This window comes from Phaseolus vulgaris, chromosome 7, assembly GCF_051622355.1.
Source record: "Phaseolus vulgaris cultivar YP4 chromosome 7, ASM5162235v1, whole genome shotgun sequence".
Lineage (NCBI taxonomy): Eukaryota > Viridiplantae > Streptophyta > Magnoliopsida > Fabales > Fabaceae > Phaseolus > Phaseolus vulgaris.
In genome coordinates this window covers 7,531,425-7,553,798 of record NC_143504.1, presented here as the reverse complement: position 1 = coordinate 7,553,798, position 22,374 = coordinate 7,531,425, and the positions used below count along the sequence as shown (strand labels likewise).

General features: G+C 30.9%; 1 protein-coding gene across 2 annotated transcripts; it reads left to right on the top strand.

Moving 5' to 3' along the window:
• Positions 1 to 14,179: 14,179 nt before the first annotated feature.
• LOC137830604 (P-loop containing nucleoside triphosphate hydrolases superfamily protein) lies at positions 14,180 to 22,079 on the top strand. 2 transcript variants are annotated; one of them, XM_068638050.2, is made up of 14 exons: positions 14,180 to 14,777; positions 16,201 to 16,319; positions 16,397 to 16,485; positions 16,562 to 16,597; positions 16,894 to 16,987; positions 17,337 to 17,456; positions 17,868 to 17,932; positions 18,227 to 18,699; positions 18,781 to 18,847; positions 19,338 to 19,906; positions 20,673 to 20,808; positions 20,884 to 20,952; positions 21,079 to 21,198; positions 21,543 to 22,079. In XM_068638050.2, exons 1-14 carry the CDS (start codon positions 14,560 to 14,562, stop codon positions 21,660 to 21,662), a joined length of 2,295 nt encoding a protein of 764 aa, XP_068494151.2. In that variant the 5' UTR covers positions 14,180 to 14,559; the 3' UTR covers positions 21,663 to 22,079. The 2 variants fall into 2 exon arrangements, with proteins under 2 accessions (XP_068494151.2, XP_068494150.2); XM_068638049.2 differs by having other exon boundaries at positions 21,076 to 21,198.
• The last annotated feature ends 295 nt before the right edge of the window (positions 22,080 to 22,374 follow it).

The window sequence follows — 22,374 nt, the reverse complement described above, 5'->3', positions numbered from 1 at the left end:
TATTAAAACCATTCGCGTTGACAACGGATTGGAATTTATTTCTATGCGTAATTTTTTTCTTAAAAAAGTATTGAATGTCTACACTCCTCAACAAAATGGAGTAATAAAACGCAAGCATAAACACATTTTAAACACAGCACGAGCCCTCCTATTTCAGTCTCATTTACCATTAGAATTTTGGGTGAATGCGTTTTAACTGCCTATCATTAATCGTTTGTCAACACTTTTACTCAAAAATAAATCACCTTTTGAAATGCTATATAATCGCCCACCTTTACTTTCTCACTTAAAAACTTTTGATCCACGCGCTCGACAGTGCATCTTCATTGGTTATCCTCTCAATCAAAAAGCATACAAATTATTTGATATAGATACAGACACTTTTTTTACAAGTCGGGATGTCATCTTCCATGAAAGTGTTTTTTCATTCTGCCAACAGTCCCAAACACAATCCGCACCTCCATTATAAGGTATTTTGCCCACTATTGACATTGACTTACCCACTTCTGTCCAACATTCACCCGATCAACCTTCTTCTTCTACTCATCACAATGCACCTGAACCTCCATCAAACCATCCTTCTTCTCTTACTCGTCACAATGCACCTGAACCTCCGTCAAACCAACCTTCTTCTCCTACTCGTCACAATGCACCTGAACCTCCATCAAACCAACATTCTTTTCCTACTCGTCATAATGCACCTGAACCTCCAGTAGACCAACCTTCTTCTCCCATGCCAAGAAATCTAGCACCCATTACCAAACATTCTCCATCCGACCTTCCTGTTCGACGATCCAGTCGCACATCAACCCCACCTTCCTGGCTTCAAGACTACGTAACGGGATCCCAAGTCAATCATTCGACCACTGCCCAAGACCGGTCGAATGGAACCAAGTATCCTATGCATCATTTTCTTTCTAATTCACGATTTTCTTCTACACATAGTGCATATCTTGTCAACATCACAACCACCAAAGAACCTCACACTTATGCTCAAGCTATCCTTGATCCAAATTGGCAAAAAGCAATGGATGAAGAGCTTTCCACCTTGCAGCTAAATCAAACGTGGACCTTGACACCGTTACCCACTGGGCAGAAACTCATCGTATGCAAATGGGTCTATAAAATAAAGTACAACTCAGATGGCAGCATCGACAGATATAAGGCGCGCCTTGTCACAAAGGGATACACTCAGATTGAAGGTGTCGAATGTTTTGAAACTTTTTTACCAACAACAAAATTAACAACTTTGATGAGTCTCATCACCATTGCAGCAGCCAGAAATTAGTTTACTCACCCGCTAGATCAGCTAGATGTGCAAAATTCCTTCTTACATGGCACATTGCATGAAACTATTTACATGGACTTGTCACTCGGGCATCATCCACCGGGGAGAACATTGTATGTCGACTCAACAAATCCCTTTATGGTCTCAAACAGGCATCCCAAACATGGTTTTCAATATTTTCTCACGTTATTAAATCTATAGGATTTCAACAGTTCAAAACAGACTACTCTTTATTCACAAGACAGAATAACTCATCATTTACTGCTCTTTTGATTTATGTGGATGATATTCTTCTGACAGAAAATGATTTGACAGAAATTTAGTGTGTTAAAGATTATCTATTACAACAATTTCTCATTAAAGATCTTGGAGACTTAAAATATTTTCTAGGGATTGAATGTTCTCGTTCCAAAGTTGGTATTTACATGTCACAAAGAAAATATGCACTTGATATTGTAGGATACAGGACTCACAGGTGCTCGTCCAGACAAATCTCCAATGGAGCAATACCTAAAACTCACACATTGAGAGTTATTAAAGGATCCAATCAAATACAAACGACTCGTGGGACGACTGATATACCTCACGGTTACTCGACCTGACATAACATTTTTGGTTCGGACCCTAAGTCAATATATACAGGATCCCACGGAAACCTCATTGGGATGTCGCAATTCGAGTCCTAAAGTACATCAGAGGATCACCGGGACAAGGATTGCTATTGCCATCTGAAAACAATCTGACATTGACAACTTATTGCTTGTGACTCAGACTGGGGAGGTTGTCAGACAACTCGGAGATTAGTATGTGGGTATTGCATTTTTCTTGGTTCTTCTATTATCTCGTGGAAGTCAAAAAAATAGACAAACGTATCAAGATCATTAGCGGAAGTAAAATACCGATGGTCAATACTTGTTTGGAGATAGTTTGGTTGCGATATATGTTGCAGGATTTAAAGGTGTCATGTAACTTGCCAGCTCAACTTTTCTATGACAATCAAGCGGCATTACATATAGCAGCAAACCCACTCAGTATTTCATGAACGCACAAAACACATTGAGATAGACTGCCACATTGTGCGAGAAAAATTACAAGCCGGGATAATCAATCCTTCCTTCATATGTACCGACACAGTACCAGCTCGTAAATATTTTTATGAAAGCACTGGGCAAGGAACAATTTTTGACACTACGACACAATTTGGGGTTCATGATCTTCACCTACCAACATGAGGAAGTATTAAAGAAATAATAATTATCAAATTATACGCCATTATTGTATACAATATTGTACGATATTGTACCCAATTATATGCAATTAAATAATGATAGAATATCATGATGAGTGGATCCCTACCTAATTAGATTATAATTTGGAGAGAGAAAATCTCTCTACACTAGTATATATTTCCTATACATGAAGTGATGTAAATAAACACATAAGAGAATAAAAACATCTTATTTCTTCTTACATACAATTTTCTAATACCACTAGTGCAGAAACATAAAACAAATGCGGCTATTTCGAATTTATAAATGCGGCTTTATAGCCGCATTTGATCAACACGCACTTGTAAATCAAGAAATATAAATGTGGTTATATAGCCGCATTTATAAATACCATTTACAAGTGCGGTTATTTGCTTTAATCGCACTTGTATATGCCAAATCATTAAAAAAAATAAAAATTTTAAAACATCGTCAATCTTGTGTGAAGCCAACATTGATGAAGAGTCACGAGAACGCCAACAATGGTGGCGGCAGCAGAAGCGACGTCGGACAGGTAAGCAGCAACGGAGCAAACCAAAAAATCCACAAGAAACCACGAAGACAATGAAAGAGTACTGAGCAATGCGAGAAACCAAACAATGTCAGAAAAACGAATGTCAGCCAACGAAACAGTGCTTCGATACCACCAATGCAAGGAAAAAAACATATATAAGAAAAACGAAAAACATTTATGCATATATTTGTGAAGATGAAGAAGAAGAAAGAGAGTTCAAGAAACTTACATTGCACAAATGGAATGCAGATGAAGCAGAAGGAGACGAACTCAGAGTGCGAACGTGAAACGAAGGCAAAGACGAGAAATAAAGTTTGAAATTGTGTGTGGCGCGCTTCAAAATTTAGGGTAAAAAAGGATTTACGAATGCGACTAAAGGTAAAACCGCATTCGTAAATCAAAGAATTTTGATTTACGAATGCGGTTATTTGAATAGCCGCATTCGTAAATCAAGCGCTTTGATTTACAAGTGCGGTTATACAAATAGCCGCATTCGTAAATCAAGTGTTTTGATTTACGAATGTGGCTATTAAATAACCGTATTCATAAATCAAAATAATTTCAAAATTGCCACCGCATTTTTTACGAAAGCGGGTAGCGCAAAAGCCACACTAAATAAAGCGTATCCTTTTTTCTTTTTTTTTTCACTACTGTACAAATTATTCAAATATGAGTCCAAAAGGAAAAAGGGTGGCTTTTGGACATCTCAATGTGCTACTGCAACCAGCTTAGGAGAAAAGTTCCCAGAAATGTGAGCACTCAAAGCCCTCTTATCAGCAGCAACTTAGGGCATCTTACTAACTGAATCTAATAATATAATTTTGCCCCCACTTCATTTTTAATTCAAAACAAACGAACATTTAAGGCTTCTTTGTCATTCACGTCCCTTTTCCACATCACCATCACATTCTCTGTATTAATTTTTTTATTAGCATTTTGATTTATTGGTTACACGCAATGCCACTACTCACATACTACACAATAGCAATAGCAATACTATTTTACTCAGCAAGTCTTCCATCACCCTAAAAGTTTCTTCAATTAAAAATTAAACAAACTCATAAAGTAGAGAGCACAAAGAAAATATTGCTTGGTCAAGAAAGCCATTGTTTATTCTAAACCTAAACATTTTCTGTGACCTTTAAATTGGAACCTTAGCCAGAGTATTTTTTTTTTATACCTTTCATGAAGTTTTAATTTGTCATGTTTTCCTCATCTCTATGTAAATGAGTTATTAAAATTAAGTGTGGAAGAATTAATTATGGAGATGAGAGTCACATTGAATAAAGATGAGTAAGAAAAGTAATATACAAAAGATAAAAAAACATGTAGATTCATTTACACACAAATTTAATTTGAAATTCATTGACGGTATCTATCTAGGGCATTGTTTAAACACATGTTTGGATTTACGCTTAAAATTTTGGATCCATGTTTTTTTATATGAAAATTAGTTACTTACATCAGTTTTAGTTTGGATAAAGATCACAAATCTACTAATAATTTGATCCGTTGTCAAACCAAATATACACTTAGAAGTTATCCTTAACCATTACAATGACTCTCTCTCAGCATAATAAATTGGAATATACTTTTGATGATGAAGTGAATCAAGGTACAAGAAGAACTAATACTTAGAAAATTATGGATAAGACTGAAAAATTATTATTCTATTAATCTAATTTGGCTTTACTAATTTACCAACTAGTTGATTTAATTAAAAATATAAATAAAATTCAATATATGTTATTAAGTATATACAACGTACGTTCATAACATTTAAATGCAAGTTGACTAATTATTAAATGCAAAATATAAAGTCATAAACCAGTAACTCCATGCTAATTGTTTTGAGCTTGGTGATTCCTTAGATAAGAAAAAGTTAAATAAATAGTAAGACTAAAAGTTAGTAGACCCATTTACACAACTTTAGCAAAAAGGAGTCTTAAACCAACATTTGATTAATAAACTATAGGGTTTATGGACTTTTAGTACCACTTGCCATTAATTATGGATAGACTTAACTTGAGAAGGAAGCATATAGACTAAAAATATGAACCTATACACAAATTCGTTTTTTTTACCAATGTCGTAGGTTAATATGCTAATTCTTTTGTCACTAGATAAATTCTAACCCATCAGTTATATTTTTTTTTTCTTCAAAATCCTTCTATTACCACCAAATCAGCCTCATATCTTCACAAAAAATTAGCTCAAAAAATAATCAGTAACACTATTTGTTTTTAAGTGAGAACTGTTCACGCTGATTAATTTAAGGGAGTCTCATGTGTTTGTATATGATGATTTGGGAAGAAGTGAAAGTGCGGAATTGCAAGGAAGAGCTCAAGTGAATGCATCATCCTTGTGTAAAGAATTAGAGGGGAGAAGCACGTCGACCTGCAACTAAAGACAAAAATGTCATTATTGTGGTTGTTGGTTTTAGATGACTTTATTGTGTGTCTGAAGTATAGGTGAGCTAAGGGGTTGTTCGTATGCAGTAGAAGTGAGTTGAGGTTAGTGGAGTTTTTTGTTGGAAGGAAATTGTTTTTGGTTGTTAGAGATATAAAGATAAGTATTGTTCTTGCAAAAAAACCGAATAATTTCTTTACTTGGTGCTCTTGGTCTCGCATCTCGAAACCAGTCTTCAATCTTTAGTCTTCATAGTGATATCTATGATTATATTCTGATACTCAAGTCAATTTTTGGTTAATTTATAAGATATATAGTGAAATTTAAAAATTCATTACCTTCTACTTTAAAGTGTTTATCTATTTATATTTTGCATTGAGTTTCTATCTGTGCAAACAGCTAGAGTACATCGAAGTAAACTCATGTGTCCTCTTTATCGTGATTTATGAGTTATTTAGTGTTTAATACAAACAACCTCACTTTCTATTCTATTTTCTCTCATTTTCATCCTTTTCATCTCCCTCAAATCCACTTGAATTAAACACACCCTAAGGATTTGTTTGGATGATGGTGGGGTTGAAAAGGGGAAAAAATGAGAAGAAAGTGAAGTTGCTTGGATGTAGGAAAATTGAATGAATTTAAATAGAAAATTGTATGAAAGTTTGTAGGGGATTGGATTGATGTGACAAAAATATTTAATATAGTAAAAATTACTAATATACCATTGGGTTATTTTTTTAATAATGATGTAAATTGTATTTTAATAGTGATTACTTAATAAAAAACAAAGAGATTTTTACTTTATTATTTATTTATTAAATTTAATCACCTCTTAATACAAAGTCGAATCACGTTTAGATGAAAAATGGATATATTATTTCATTTTTAAAAGTTGGGAACATAATTGAATTTTTATTAATGATACAAATAAATAAATAAACAATTACCATTAAAAAAATAATGAAACCTAAAAAAATATAGACTTAGATATCAATTTTATTTTATTGCTAATGAATATAAATACTAAAAGAAAATTTATAAAATTACTAATACCTATATATCTTTTAAAAATATTCATATTAGTTACATAGTGAGATAAACAACACTTAAGTGTAAAGTGTAAAGTGTAATCATAAATAATTAATAAAATTAAAAAATGTATGCGTATAATATCAAATAAATTAAAAAATAAATATGTCTAATGGTCACTAATTTATGATAATAAAAAATATATATAAAATGGCTAATAGGTATTTATAAGTTGGTTGTATATGGTTAAATTAGATTTAAAATTCACTTTTTAATGTGATATTAGAGTCATTTAAAGTTTATCTTATTCAGAATTTGTTGGGTTTATCAGGTCACTCTATTGAGCCAGGTCACCCAAAAATGTATAGTGACAAATTCTTCTTACACATCTATACTTTTTTTTAATTTCAACAATACCCTTCTAAGTATGATGAAAATTGTAAAGTCTTCTTTTAATTCTTAAGTATTGGTGATAAATATTAGTGGTTGAGGTAAATTGTGTGATGTTTTAATTGATAATAACTGTGTTTTTGTCTTTTATTTTTTTTGGAAGTTACATAACTCATTAAAATTATTAGGGAAGTGTCAATGTTAGGTATCACAAAAAATATTTTTCTAATGGATTCTTAATTAAATTAAATTACTCTTAAATGTTGTATCAATATCAATGATGATAGCATAGAATGTTGATTTTTAAATGATTGGAAATTGTTGTAGAATTTACATGCAAATATAAGTCAATGATTTATAAAATTACTAATACCTATATATCTTTTAAAAATATTCACATTAGTTACATAGTGAGGTAAACAACACTTAAGTGTAAAGTGTAATCATAAATAAAACTAATAAAATTAAAAAATATATGCCTATAATATCAAATAAATCTCTAAACTTAATTACAATTTTTTAATTATATATTATTATTAAGTCATCTAACTTTTAAAAATTAAAATAAAACAATTGACAAATTATACTTTAAAAAAATTCTTAGTTTTCTTAGTTTTAAAACTTAATGCGACAAATGAAAAAATAGATATGATTTTCATGAAAAAAAATGATAATCATATTTATTTAAGGAAGACATAATTAATTATAACTAAGAGAAAAATTAATTATGCTTCAATATATAATTGATTATGGGTTAAAGCATAATGGATTTCATTGCGAAACCACACATCAAAACATTATTCAAACACAATGTAATGGATTAACCATTAACACAAAATCGATTATTACTAAGGTTTCAATTGATTATCTCAACCTCTTCATCCCTGGATTACTTCAACATGCAAATTTCTAACAAATATCTTCCATGCACAATGCTTTTATAACCTTCCATGTAGGGGTAAAGTCGTAAATTATCCAACCTTATCCTTCAATTCGTCTCTTTTCTTCTCATGTCACTACAATAAAATCATTAAATAGAAATCAAATTTAGAAACAAAAAATAATTAGTTTCTATATTAACTAAATTAGAGACCATTTTAAAGCCTAAAAAAGTTTTTGTTTCTAAATTAATTTTTATTATTGATAAATAGTTTCTAAATTGGAATCTAATTAGCTACCAAGGTTAATTGGTAACAAAAACCTTAGTTAATTAGATATCAATTTAGAAACTATTTATCAATAATAAAAATTAATTTAAAAACCAATAAATTTTTTAGTCTCTACAATATATTCTAATTTAGTCATTATAACAACTAATTATTTTGTATTTTATTTTTTTTTTCTTTTTTTTAATAATACTTTTTTATTGTTTTTACTTGAGGTGTCAACCTAAGATGTCAAGTAGCATAGTGATGTCTAACATGAAAGTAACTAATTACTTTTTTACTCTAAAATTAATTTCTATTTAGTGATTTTCTTGTAGTGTGTGAGAAGGGACACACCATCCCCACTCTCGACTTTCTTTCCATGTTCCAAATAGGAAAAATGGACTAAACTTTTGCACTAGTAACTCATCTTCAATAATTTAGACCAAATACACTTTTAATTAGTTGACGGTATAAAAAATTAATATGATATAAAAATTAAAGTAAAAAATAACATTACGTACTTTTATTTAATATATGTATTAAAAGTATAATTTATTTAAGTATAGTCATGTCTTACATCAAGTATAATTTAAGTGAAATTCTATGTATCCAATATATAGGATTTCTAAATTGAGTTTTGTAAATATAACCAAATTGAATATGCAATTAGAAGAAACATGGTTGAGATTGAAAACTCTATGAAAGGGGATTATATTAATTCTTAAAAAAAATGGTTATTAGTTAAATCAGTTGAATTATTTATTTTAATTACATAAAAAATTGTCGTTTGTTTATGTAAAAAAAGAGTAGTCCATACACATATTATAACTTATGACAATTGATTTTAAATATTAATTTTTTCTACAGTCAACTAATTAAGATATAAAGCATAACTTTAAAAAGTATTTGTAATTAATTAAGACGAAAGTTAAAAATAATAATATAAACTAAAATGAAAAGACTTATATTTCATGGAAACTGAAAAGTTATTTGAATTAAATTGTATTTGATTATTTTAAATAATTATTATAAAAATAAATAAAAAATGAAACATGTATATTCATGTTTAATTGAATGATAATATTAAATGCTTTCTAAGTTAACAATCTATTTTAATTAAAATCTTTGAATAATATGTATCTTTCACTAATTTATGAAAGAAATATATATATATATATATATATATATATATATATAAAATGATCTAATAAGTATTTATAATTTGGTTGTATAAGGTTAAATTAGGTTTAAAATTCACTTTTTATTATGATATTAGAATCATTTAGAGTTTATCCTAGTGAAAGTTTGTTGAGTTTATCAACAAACTATAAATGAATATTGGCAAATTCTTCTTACACATTTATACTTTTTTTTTTTAATTCTAACAATACCAATATCCTTCTGAATATGATAAAGAGTGTAATGTCTTTCTTTTCATTTTTAAGTGTTGGTGGTGAACATTAACGATTCAGGTAAGTTTTGTGATATTTTCACTTATATTAACTATGTTTTTGCTTTTTATTTTTATTTTTTAAAAGTCACATAACTCATGAAAAATATTAGCGAAGTGTCAATGTTAGGTATCACAAAAAATATTTTCATAAAAAAATGGTTTTTAATTAAATTAAATTACTCATAAATGTTGTATCAATCTCAATGATCATAGCATAGAATGTTGATTTTTAAATGATCGGAAATTGTTGTAGAATTTACATGCAAATATAAGTCAATGATTTAAATCCTTTTCACTGACATGTACGATTAAGACAGAAAAATCACTGGCGTGAGCCCCACTCCAAAGAATACATAACTTCATTATTGAAATTGGTTAAAGAAAAAGAAACATCTGAGACAGAAATTTCGGGTAAATTGCTCGGAATATGAACAGACGCGGAACGTAATAAATACGAAAGCGACGTCGCCGCGTCAACACCGAGTAAACGCAGTAAAATGAAAATTGATTCACATTTATGATTAGTTTGATAATGGCTTAATAGCAATGGTTAGAAGAGACCCCACTCTATACCAAACTTTCAATTGTACAAAATTTATATTATATACTAGATAACAATATCTCTAATCTAAAACGGAAACTTTTTTAATATTTATTATATAACTTAATGAAAGATTATTTTTAAAATTTATATAAAAATGCCAAATGGGTTTTTTAAAATATAATTTAATGTTATATTAATTTAAAATAATGTAGTCCAACAATAAAATAATCTTACAAAATCTATCACCTAAAGTAATCGTCACACTCTTCACATCTTCATAAACTAAATCAGATTTCTTTTAGTGAGTTATGTTAAGAAATAAATGTGTTTATTTGTCCCCTAAGTAAATGAATAGATAATTTGAAATATTTGTTTAAAGTAACTTGTCTTAATTTGATTTTGTTAGTTAGAAGTTCGAATGGTTTATGTTATTTGAAAGGTGTTTTGGTGAGAATTTGAATTTTTTTCAACAAATTTGCTTTCAGTTGGTTTTTAATATCCACTTGAAAAAGACTCTTACTTATTTAAATAAGTAAAAACACAATGATGGTGATAAGTGTGTAAATTAATAAGAGTTAAGAATATAGAAAAGAATAGACTATACTTCCTCTAGAGTTGGCATTTATAGATCTGAAGATCCTTGAGTTGATCGAATGATAATCATTTATTAATTACTTGATGATGATAAGTGTACAAAAGTATGAGAATTAATGCTTTGTTTGAATTATAAAGTGGAAATGAGGGAGTGAATTTGAGATATTTGAATTAAGGTAAATAGAGTGGAAAGTGTAGGGAAAGTTTATAAAAGTTTGTGAGTGATGTGATGAATGTGATTGAAATGGTATTTTTTTTAATTGATAAAAATATAACTTTACACATTTACCCTTACACTTAAAAATTGATAAAAAAAAACTAAACTTTCTCATGGGGATAATAAGTAGCAAAGGGTAACATAATAAAAACAAAACTTTCTCGACAAATCTTCACAAACCAGCAAAGATTATTCCATCACTTTCTTTGCCTTTCCACTTTCTCTAATCATTGCAAACCCCTTGATCCAAACATAAACTTTCTTTGCTTTTCAGTTCAGGTGAACAGTAATCACCCGGATCCAAACAGTGCATAAGAGAATAGAATATGATAAATTATACTTCTTGGAGAGTTAGTATTTATAAATCTTTTCGGTGACGGTCCTTGGATTGGCCGTATGATAACCATGTATTACTTCATAAATAGATGTTTATCAGTAAAGACTCTTTAAGTAGGTTGTTTTATTAATTTACATTGATGACAATAAAAACTTGATTATGGAATAAACACATTCGATCCAAACTATGGATATTCCGTCTTTATAATGGATAAGTACACTTTCTAAAGTAGGAAATATTATAACCAGTAGTAGAATTAATATTTATTATTTACAAAATTTAGTATTAGAGGGATTGATAAATTATTGTTTTGTAAAAAAAATTAAAACCTTTAAAATAATAGAATATATTTATTTTATTTTATTAAAAAAGTATAATAAGATTTTAAAAAGTACTTAAAATTTTAAAGTGAAATTTATTATTAAAGTAAAAATTAAATTAAATTTTATATCCTAAATAATATAGAAAGCTACAAAAAAATGGTATCATGTAGCATCATTTCACACTGAGAAACAGGTATAAAGTTATGTACACAGTAAAGTTGTCTAGAAAGAACTGTTGAGTTAGGTATGCGAACATCAATAAAAAGTGAGCTAAAGAGTCGTGTGTACATACTATTCAAAAGTAACATCAATAAAAATAATGTATTTAATAAAGTCAAGTCTTCTATAATTCTGGTGCGTTTTTTTTTTTTTTTGCCAAGATTTTACATATGCTTAAGATAACGTGATTCTGGTGGATGATTTTCTTTGTTGTTTTATTTTGTCGTGCTTTCGAATCTAGGTGCTCTACCTTCTACTCTCCAACTTAGATATTGCTTCATGGATTTATTTGTTTCATGGATCTTAGAATTACATCATGGCTTAAATATTATTTACATATTTTTAATTTTCAATTTTTCAGAATTTTTATATTTTATTTTTATTGTATTGTAGAATTTTGTTTCTTCTTATTTTTCATATTATCTGTTTTTAAATATATTTTTTGAGATATTGTAGATTTCATATTATGCTCATTATGCACCCTTGAGAGGATGTTCATACTTTCATTTAAAGATGTTTGGAATGTTAGTAGTCTGGTCCTCTTCATACACTTCATCCGAAATAACTAAATATGATAGTCTCCTTCTCCATTCACTACATGGGAGAATGGATCCATTCCCATTGGCAAAAGCAGGTAAAACTTTCAAGAATGGTTATTGATTATTTCACTAAATGGATAAAATTTGTACCCTTGGTGATTATTACTGCTCAATAAGTACACAAAAAAATTTTAGAATATTTTTTTATGTTTGACACATTGTATCATCACAAATAATGGTTGACAATTCATAGACAAAGGATTTGAACAATTTTTGCAACAAACTCGGTTCATCTATAGAGAATTCTCAAACTAATGGTTAAGAAAAAGCAGGTAACAAAGTCATACTTAAAGAGTTCAAGAAGAAGGTCGGCCATGTTAAAGGTCTTTGGGTCTAAGAGATACCCAACATACTTTGGGGATACCACTGCACGTTTCAATCATCAACAAATGAAAGTTTATTCTTATTAACATACAAATCAGATGTCATGATTCTGGTTGAGCTAGGAGAAGCCTTTTGGTGAAGATAGAATTTTGACGAGAGTAATAATGATGTCAACTTAAGAGTAGAACTTGACCTCATACATGAAATACGAGAAAATACTCAAATAAGAGAAGAAACTGCAAAGAATAGGCCAAACCGATGTTGCAACAGATGTGTCACGGAACAATTTTTTTACATAGGAGACTTAGTATGGTGTAAACTCGGTGAAGACTCATTTGAATATCACCTTGATTGAATAATAGATTGATGAAATGTGATATACATTAAAAATTAAATTTAAATTTTTGTATGCATCAAACAATCTAGGCTATGTCTGGTTTATTTTCAAATAAAATGTTTTAAAACTTTTTATCCAAGTTGCGTAATTAGACTAATTATTGTTCTCTTAAAACAACTAAAACACAAATCCATACATCTTAGCCCAAATAGATTCACAAAGAGACCCCTAAATATCTTCAATTTCTCAATTGTCTTACTATAAGAATTTCTCATAAACCATGCCCCTTCCTTATCACTCTTTTGGACAAAGAAGTCATTTGCTAATGTTCTACATTTGTATCTGCATACAAATAGTACTCCATTCTTGTTCAAACACCTCATATTGAACCTTAATTGTCTATTAAAGAAATGTTGATTTCTTTTTTTTTCTTACATCTATTTTTTATTATGTCAAAAAAGACAAGGAATGTTATAAGTACTTTCATCTTAGAAGAGGTTTATGTTTTTAAATCTCTCATACATTATGACATGTTTCATAATATGTTTTGCACACGATTATAGGTTTTTTCCACCATCAAAAGTAGAAGATTCTAGAGACCCAAAAAGTCTAAAGACCCTATAGATGGTCTGTAGTCTGATGACTTGTAAATAGGGATGACAATGTGAGTTGACCCACTCCCCATAGGCTTGCACCGCATTTGGCCCACAAAATACGGGTTGGATTTTTCTGCCCCACATAGAATATGCAGACTGATTTGAGCATTGAAGAGTCTTTTGTATGAACTTTCCTTCTTTTTTCTCTTGAGCCAGTATCAAAAGAACTCGTCTATCACCTCCATACCACCTTTAGATTTTAACTCTCCAACTCGATCAGAACAATTAACTTTTCTTCAATCTTAATTTCCTAATTTATTTTTAGTTCATACATTTGATATTTTTATAATTATTTGATATTTATCAATTATTACTTAATATTTTCATTTGATATTTATACCATTATAATTTTTTCTTGATATTTGTCATTGAATAATATTTGATATCAAATCAATAAAATGAATATCCATTTAACTTTGAATAAATGATAATATCATAATTTGTAATTTCTATTTTTTATAAAAATTTTATTTAATTTAATATTTAGAACACAAAGTACTATTATACGACTTTCCAATAACAATGAAGATGAAAAGAAAAATCTTTGATGATGAAAATGGGATAGTAAATTTTGCATTGCCTTATTATCATCCCTAAACAGCGTGGGATATGAATTATTTGTATCCTTTACAATATTTTGAATTTGTTTTGCAGAAAGCATATTGCTGTGTGATAAACAATCTATATATATAGAAAGTTATACATGAAGCAACACGGAGACATAATTGTGCACATAGACTTTGTCTTCCCCATACCTTCTGCATTAAGAACTATTCTCTAACTCTTTCAAACATCAAGAATCATTCACCTGCTTCCTATGAATTTCAATAATTCTGATACCCTTTGGTGAAAATAGATCACCGGTGTGTCAAAGGGGCAAGTTTTTGTGTGTTCAGTAAAGTTGGTTGTGATGGAACAGAAACATGTGCTGTTGTCAGCATTGAGTGTTGGGGTTGGATTGGGTGTAGGACTTGGATTGAGCACAGGACAAGCTGTTCAAAAATGGATGGGGGGGAGTTGTGAGTCTGATGAGATTTCTGGGGAGCAAATTGTGCTGGAGCTCAACAACAAAGTCATTGATGGGAAGAACAGCAAAACCACATTTAATGACTTTCCTTATTACTTAAGGTAATTTATAGACTCATTCGTTATCAACGATTCATTTTTTTAAAAAACCATTCTAGTATATTTGCATTCCTTATTAAAATAATCCTGATGGGTCAAAGTGTTTTCAAGACATGAAACAGTTTCATGTTAGACTTGTGAATTTCATGGCAATATTCTGTGAATCTCACAGTAAATGTAGTCTATGGTTCACCTCTCATCTCTTTTCTCAGATTGTTTGTTGTTGACTTCACCTCACCACTACTACTTTGACAACCTAAATCTTTCTTTGACATTCTGTTGACAGTTTTGTCTGGCTTTTCAATGTAAAGTTATTTTGAGTGTTTATTCAGTAAGAAATCGATGAGAAGATGCAAGGTGACTCTGTTATCCCCACAAGTATTTTAGGACTCTAAATATGCCCACACAAAAAATGAATGAGTTAGAAATTCATATGCTGGGATTAAAATTTGTATGTCCTAATTAAAGGACACTTTGATTGAATAGCAGGTCTTACTGTGTGCTATGACACTTTTTTCTAGTTTGGTTATGGCTTAGGTTAAGCATTTCCATCCCAAATACCAGCTTCATCTCTTAATAAAAGATGCAAACTTTTCCAGTTGTGCTTTACTATGTGTCTTTTTTCAGTTAGTACTTCGTTTCGTTGAACATATAAACTGTTATTTGAATAACCCTGTGTACATTGAGAGTCATACCAGCTAACAATAGTATCTTCTCTCTCAGAACAAAAGTATGATCACACACTATTAAATGAAGAAACTATTAATGGAGAATGTTAAATGGGTCTGGATTTAGGTAGAAGCTACAGGTTCAAATCTGGCAAAACCAACTTGATGTACCCAAAAAATGTTATCTCATAGTCCTCAGAAGTTCCTGTTATGCCTTTTGCAGTTTTTGCTTTTAGCATGTCACGCAGCTTTTATCATATGTAATTTCCTCCATATGTTTTACTGCTTTTATGTTGGTCTAGTCCATAGGTAACTAAGTTGCTATGTACGAGCATTTAAGGATTTCCTTGGTTTAAAATTATGATAAATAACTATTAACTACTGAAAAATTAAAAAACAAATCCTTTTATGTTTGATGGTGCATCTTGGATTCCATTGAACCCAAACTCCAGCTTCTTGATTTTTGTCTTGTTAGTTTCCAACAACTGTACCATACACTATATCAGTCACCTTGTTCTAGGCACTAAATGAACTTTTAGTGAGAAAAGGTAAGCTTATCAACACTCTAATTGACTGAGCTAGGGCCAATCTGCAGCATAGATCTATATATTTGAACCTGGAATCCTTTTACATGTGGATTTGATCTAGCCATTGAGGAATTTGATGTGAATTATCATTTTCCTGATTCGTACATTTGTCATGAAAAACTTCCCTATTGTACCACGTCTTATGTTTCTGTCTGATGATTAAAATGACAGTGAAAGAGTCCGATTTTCGTTAACAAGTGCTGGATATGTTTATTTAAAACAAGACTTTTCCAAGCACATGAGGAACCTTTGTCCAGCAAGCAGAGCTATTTTGCTTTCGGGACCTGCAGGTATATTACTTGACATTAAAATAGATTTTGGTTTTCAAATCCATATAATTGACATTATTGCATGTTACATTTTGAAGAACTTTATCAGCAAAAGCTTGCCCAAGCTTTAGCTCATTACTTTGGATCGAAGTTACTGTTGCTAGACATTGTTGACTTCTCATTGGAGGTACTTGTTTACATCTTTTCCCTATGATTAAAATTTCACAAATATAGTCATACCTGTCATGTTTACCTTTGTACAGATGCAGAGGAAATATGGATTTCTCAGAAAAGAACCAGTAAGTTTTGTCTGCTCCTTATTTTTCTTCTGCTTGAAGATACTTCACTATTTATTTACCCAGCAGTAATGTATTTTTGCACTCTGTTGTTCCCAGAATGAATGTATACTCTTAATTTATTTATTGAATTTGAAATGATTGTGATAATTTCTTCCGTGAACTGCTTTTTTCTGAGTTGTTTTTAACTTCCCTGAACTTAAGTGCTTTTTTATTAATGTTTGCTTTTGGAAAGAACAGTGCAAACATTTAATTGTTGGTTTGTAGTGTGATTTTTCTAACTCGTTTACTTATGACAGTATTTTAAAAGGTCAATTTCTGATGTTACTTTGGAGCGAGTGTCGGGTTTGTTTGGGTCCTTTCCAATCCTTCCTTCAACTTGCAGAACCAGAGGTACTTGAGGAAGTTGAACTTCAACTTTTTGGAAATGTTATTCTTATTTCTGTGATTACTTATCATGAAGTTTAGTTTAGTCATCATGAGTTAAAAATGATGAATTATTTGAAATGTACCAATTGATTATTCTTTTTACTTTTTCTGTCAATATCTCAGTAAGTGATGCTCATAGTCAAGGCATTATGAAAATGGTCATTAGTTCTTATATCATCAATGTCATCTCTCTCATGTTTCTGAATTTGCATTGATTGATTATATCTTCCAGTTCTTGTCCTTTACCTAGATGGTGCTAAATCTCCTATTTAACTATCATTTCATGATATCTTGAATGGTAATTTCTTCTCAGGTACACTACTCCGACAGAGTAGTGAAATTGAAAATTCCAGAAATCCTCTGAAACTTTGTAGGAATGCCTCTGCTGGATGTGATACGATTAGCTCTTCTGAATGTGATCAATCAGATCCAGGTTATACTTGAAAGGAAAATTCTTAGTTATTATCTTCCACACTTGTTTCCATAATTATATTCACATTTATAGCTTTAAATTACATTGTTACGGAAGTTATTGGGCCTGTTATCCTTCTCATTTTTTTGGTTTCAATTCTCTACTGTAGTGGTGCTCTGTGTGCCTTTTGACAAAATAATGCTTTGATTTGTAAATTACTTCGTTACTTCATCCTCTGCAGCGATTCAGTAAGATTCTCTTAGCAGTGGTATACATGTGACATGAACTTATTTCAAAAGTTAAAATTCTTATGTTAAATCCATTAAAGTTCAGTAAGATAAGTACATTATGCTTTATTTTATGGCTGCTTATGAACGACATTACATTGTTCTTCAGCAATATTATGCTTATTATTTTAGTTCATGTTTTCAGCTCCTTTGAAGTGCTCAAGCGGCTTCTGTTTCGATGAAAAGGTCTTCGTAGAATCACTTTATAAGGTGAGTTCATCACTAAAAACTTGTGTTTGAAGTTCAAATTTCTATTGCGTCAATGAATAAGTAGTTCAGTTGACAAAATTTCAGTGAGATGATATTATGAATGATGAATTTATACATAGCTGTCTTCACCCCAGCCCATGGCTCTCAACTCCTCCTTTTCTCTACGCGTGGTCAATTACTCACAATATCTCTTCAAATTTTTTGTATTGAAAATCAATATTAATTAATCTTACATTGTCAGGATATATCTGTTACAAATACAGTTCTAACAAGCAGACTTGTGAAACTTTTCAGGTCTTGGTTTCTATCTCAGAAACCAGTTCCATTATTTTATACATCAAGGATGTTGAGAAGCTCTTTGTTCGATCACCAAGGCTACAGAATTTGTTCCAAAAGTTAATAAAGAAACTTTCAGGACCAGTATTAATACTCGGTTCGCAGATATCTGATTCTGACAAGCTCACTATGTTATTCCCTTACAACATTGAGATCAAACCACCTGAAAATGACAGCCATCTTGCAAGCTGGAAAACCAAACTGAAAGAGGACATGAAAACAATTCTGTTTCAAGATAGCAGAAACCACATTGCTGAAGTACTTGCAGCAAGTGACATTGATTGTGATGACTTGAATTCAGTCTGCCATGCTGACACTATGCTACTCAGTAATTCTATTGAAGAGATTGTGGCATCTGCAGTTTCTCACCACCTTACGGAAACTAAAGATCCAGAATATCGAAATGGAAAACTAGTTATATCAGCCAAGAGGTAAATATCTTTGACAAGTTTCCTTTTAGGCTATTTATTAAGAAAAAGAGTTTTCTAGTTACTGATATTGGATTTGGGCAGTTTGTCCCATGTATTGAGTTCGTTCCAGGAAAGTGAAAGTAATTCGGAGAGTAACGATTCAAACAAGGTATGTGATCTATTTTATCAGTTAGAGCATTGGGGAATCATCACATTTACTTCATTGTTATGACTATGCTCCTGTAACAAAGAAAGATGGCGACAGTAATGCTTCTGCAGAGGTGAATGATATGTATAATGAAAACAAATAGATTATTTTTCTTTCCTTTTGGTTTTAGACCAACTTATTAGACATCTTTGAACCCCAAATAATTTAAAAGAGAGAAAATATTAATTATTCTAAAACATTTTTTCATCAATTAGAAATCAATATCGGTTCCCATATGGATGATTGATATGCATATCATCAGCACTTCACTTGTTTCTGTATTTTTCACCAATTTTATTATCATAGACTGAATGTTACATGCTTATGTAGGCTTATACTCTATTGAGTATGACATGATGGATGTGTTCAATAGAAACCTTCTGATATACACTTACTTTTTATGTTTACATATTTTTGTTCATGTTGTTCAATGAATTTTTGCATGCTTCAGGATGTTCCTCCTGACAACGAGTATGAGAAGCGCATGAGAGCAGATGTTGTGCCTGCAAAAGAGATAGGAGTTAGATTTGAAGATATTGGTGCATTGGATGATATTAAAGAAATACTTCAAGATGAGGTCCTACTTCCCCTCAGAAGACCAGATTTATTCAATGGTGGGCTTTTGAAGCCTTATAAAGGTATATTGCTTTTTGGGCCTCCTGGTACAGGAAAAACAATGCTTGCAAAGGCAATTGCAAATGAAGCTGAAGCAAGTTTCATCAATGTCTCAATCTCGACCATCACTTCAAAATGGTTTGGAGAAGATGAAAAGAATGTCCGAGCTCTGTTTTCACTAGCAGCTAAGGTTGCTCCAACTATTATTTTTATTGATGAGGTTGATAGCATGCTTGGGCAACGGACTAAATGTGGAGAGCATGAGGCAATAAGGAAGATTAAAAATGAATTCATGGTCCACTGGGATGGGCTATTGTCAAAGCCTAGTAACCGAATTCTGGTTCTTGCTGCAACTAACAGGCCATATGACCTTGATGAGGCAATTATAAGACGGTTTGAGCGCAGGTAAGACCACACTTATCTTCTGGTTGGAATGCCATGATCTTCTATTGATTTCTTGCTTCTGTTCGGCTGCTACAATTTCTTTAGGAGAACAAACACATTATTTTCATCAGCTGTGGTGAGTAGTTGGGTGCTCATAAGAGTATTTCAAGTGGTGGTTTCTCAATGATTCCTTGACTTGATGAAACCAAACTTTAAAGATATCTTATATGTTCCATTCAGTTTCTTCAACTTAAAAAAGTTCCTTGTATAAGAAACAATTCCTTTAGAGTAAAAACACGAATTTTCAAGTCAAATCAAACAAATTTTTAAGCAGAATTTCTTTGAAATATAATTTAAGAAAAATAAAAAGTGAGTTTCTTGAGATTTCTTGAATTTTTTTACCACTAGAACAAAATTGAGAATGTGTTTCTTAAAAATAACGTGTACTGTAAAAAATACTGTTGAAACGACAAAAAAAAAAAATCTTGTAAAGAATCTCTATTGAAGATGTCCTAATAAAACAAGAAAATGGGGAACCAAGTTTTCATTAAATTGCTTTTTGACAAACTGATCCAAAATGTAAACTTTCTTTTTGAAAGAGCTGCTTATGTGTTTAAATTGTTAATTACATTTATTTTGGTACATAATTGCTCCCTGGATTGAGTTTACCTGATGTCTTCCTTTTGATAAATAAATCATAGCCATATATCATTGTGCACGGTTTAGTTCAAAGCTATTGATTTTAATATTTGTGAATGATATCTCTATTGGTCACGATGTTGAGCAGGATCATGGTTGGCATTCCATCTGCTGAGAACAGGGAAATGATCTTGAAAACTCTCCTAGCTAAGGAAAAATATGAAAATGTTGACTTTAAAGAGCTTTCAATCATGACAAAAGGATATAGTGGAAGTGATCTTAAGGTTCATTTTGTTGGTTATTCTAATTCCTTAATTCTAGTTTGTGGTGATGATATTGACATTTATTTCTGCAAACAGAATTTGTGCACGGCTGCTGCTTATAGACCTGTTAGAGAACTACTACGACAGGAGAGGAATAAGGAAAAGGTAATTACCTAATCACTTAAAATAATGTGTTAAAATAATGCGAACCATAAATGGATCTCTATCTAATGCAAGATTATTAGTTTCTGTATTATAAGCAATAACCATTTTGTCTTATTTAAAAAGAAGAAAACGGAGGCAGAAGTTCAAAGCTCAGAAAATGCTTCTGATGCTAAAGAAGATAAAGAACACCGAGTCATTGCTTTGAGGCCTTTAAACATGGATGACTTGAGACAGGCAAAGAGTCAGGTATGTAGAATGGAAAAAATTTCACTTCAATGATTTGAGGGTACTTGATTTGTCTCAAAGATAGCTAACTTCCTTAAAAACAAATAATTCTAAAAGATTATCCAAGAAAATTCAAGAACAGATATCTGGCATTTGGGTAAATGACATTGAGCTGAGGATATTATATAGTTGAGGTTAAAAGTTATATCAGATCTGAGAAATAGAAAGATTGACCCTCCATTCCATTCTTCAATGAACATTGCACCGTTGTCTATTTCTTACCTTGTATCAAGATTATATACCGATACAAAGTTAATCTATTAACTTCCATGGCATAGAAATTGATAGATGTATGTGTAATGCAGGTGACTGCTAGTTTTGCAGCAGAAGGATCAATAATGAGTGAGCTTGAGGAGTGGAATGATTTATTTGGAGAAGGAGGTTCAAGGAAGAAGAAGCAGGAGCAGCTTACCTATTTCCTTTAGATTGTGGAAAGCTGGTTTTGTTTTAGACATGTCAGTATCTATCACCAAAGAATACCCTTTAACCAGGGAAGGAATCCTTAGCAGAGCAAGGATTTTGAAATAAAAGTACGAAGTATGCAGAAATCAGAAGTTAAAGAGCTTTAAGCATCCCTGAAATGCTTTCTGGTCCAAAGAATGTGTAGATCATCATCATGCATTATGTTTGGGAAAGGGTGCTCAATTATGGTTCTGCATTGTCTGAAAACCAGTGGCAACATGTATTTTAGTACATTGTTGGGAAATTGGAATAATCTGCCACAAACCTTTTAGGTATATGATAGATTATATCTGAGAGTAGAACTTTGTGAATGGATTGTGTATATGCAATGCTTGTTGTAGAGTTAATTATTTACTTGAAGGGTCTTCATCACTGCCAAATCGCCTTTAAATTTTAAATTCTATCTAGTTTACCATAAGACTTGGTTTCTGTCGTTTAATACCTCTGTTGATGGGAAAAATAACTTGGTATTTGTGTCTATTATTGTGTACAGTTTATAAATCAAATTCTTCAATTATTCGTGTATAACATATTAAATCTGAAAGAACTTAAACTCTGTTATCCAGCTCCACTCAATTCTAACACAAAATCTCATATACATATATTAATCCAATGAAGTTTTCAACATGAATTAAATTTACTTATCTCTTTCAATTTTTTCACAAACTTTAATGT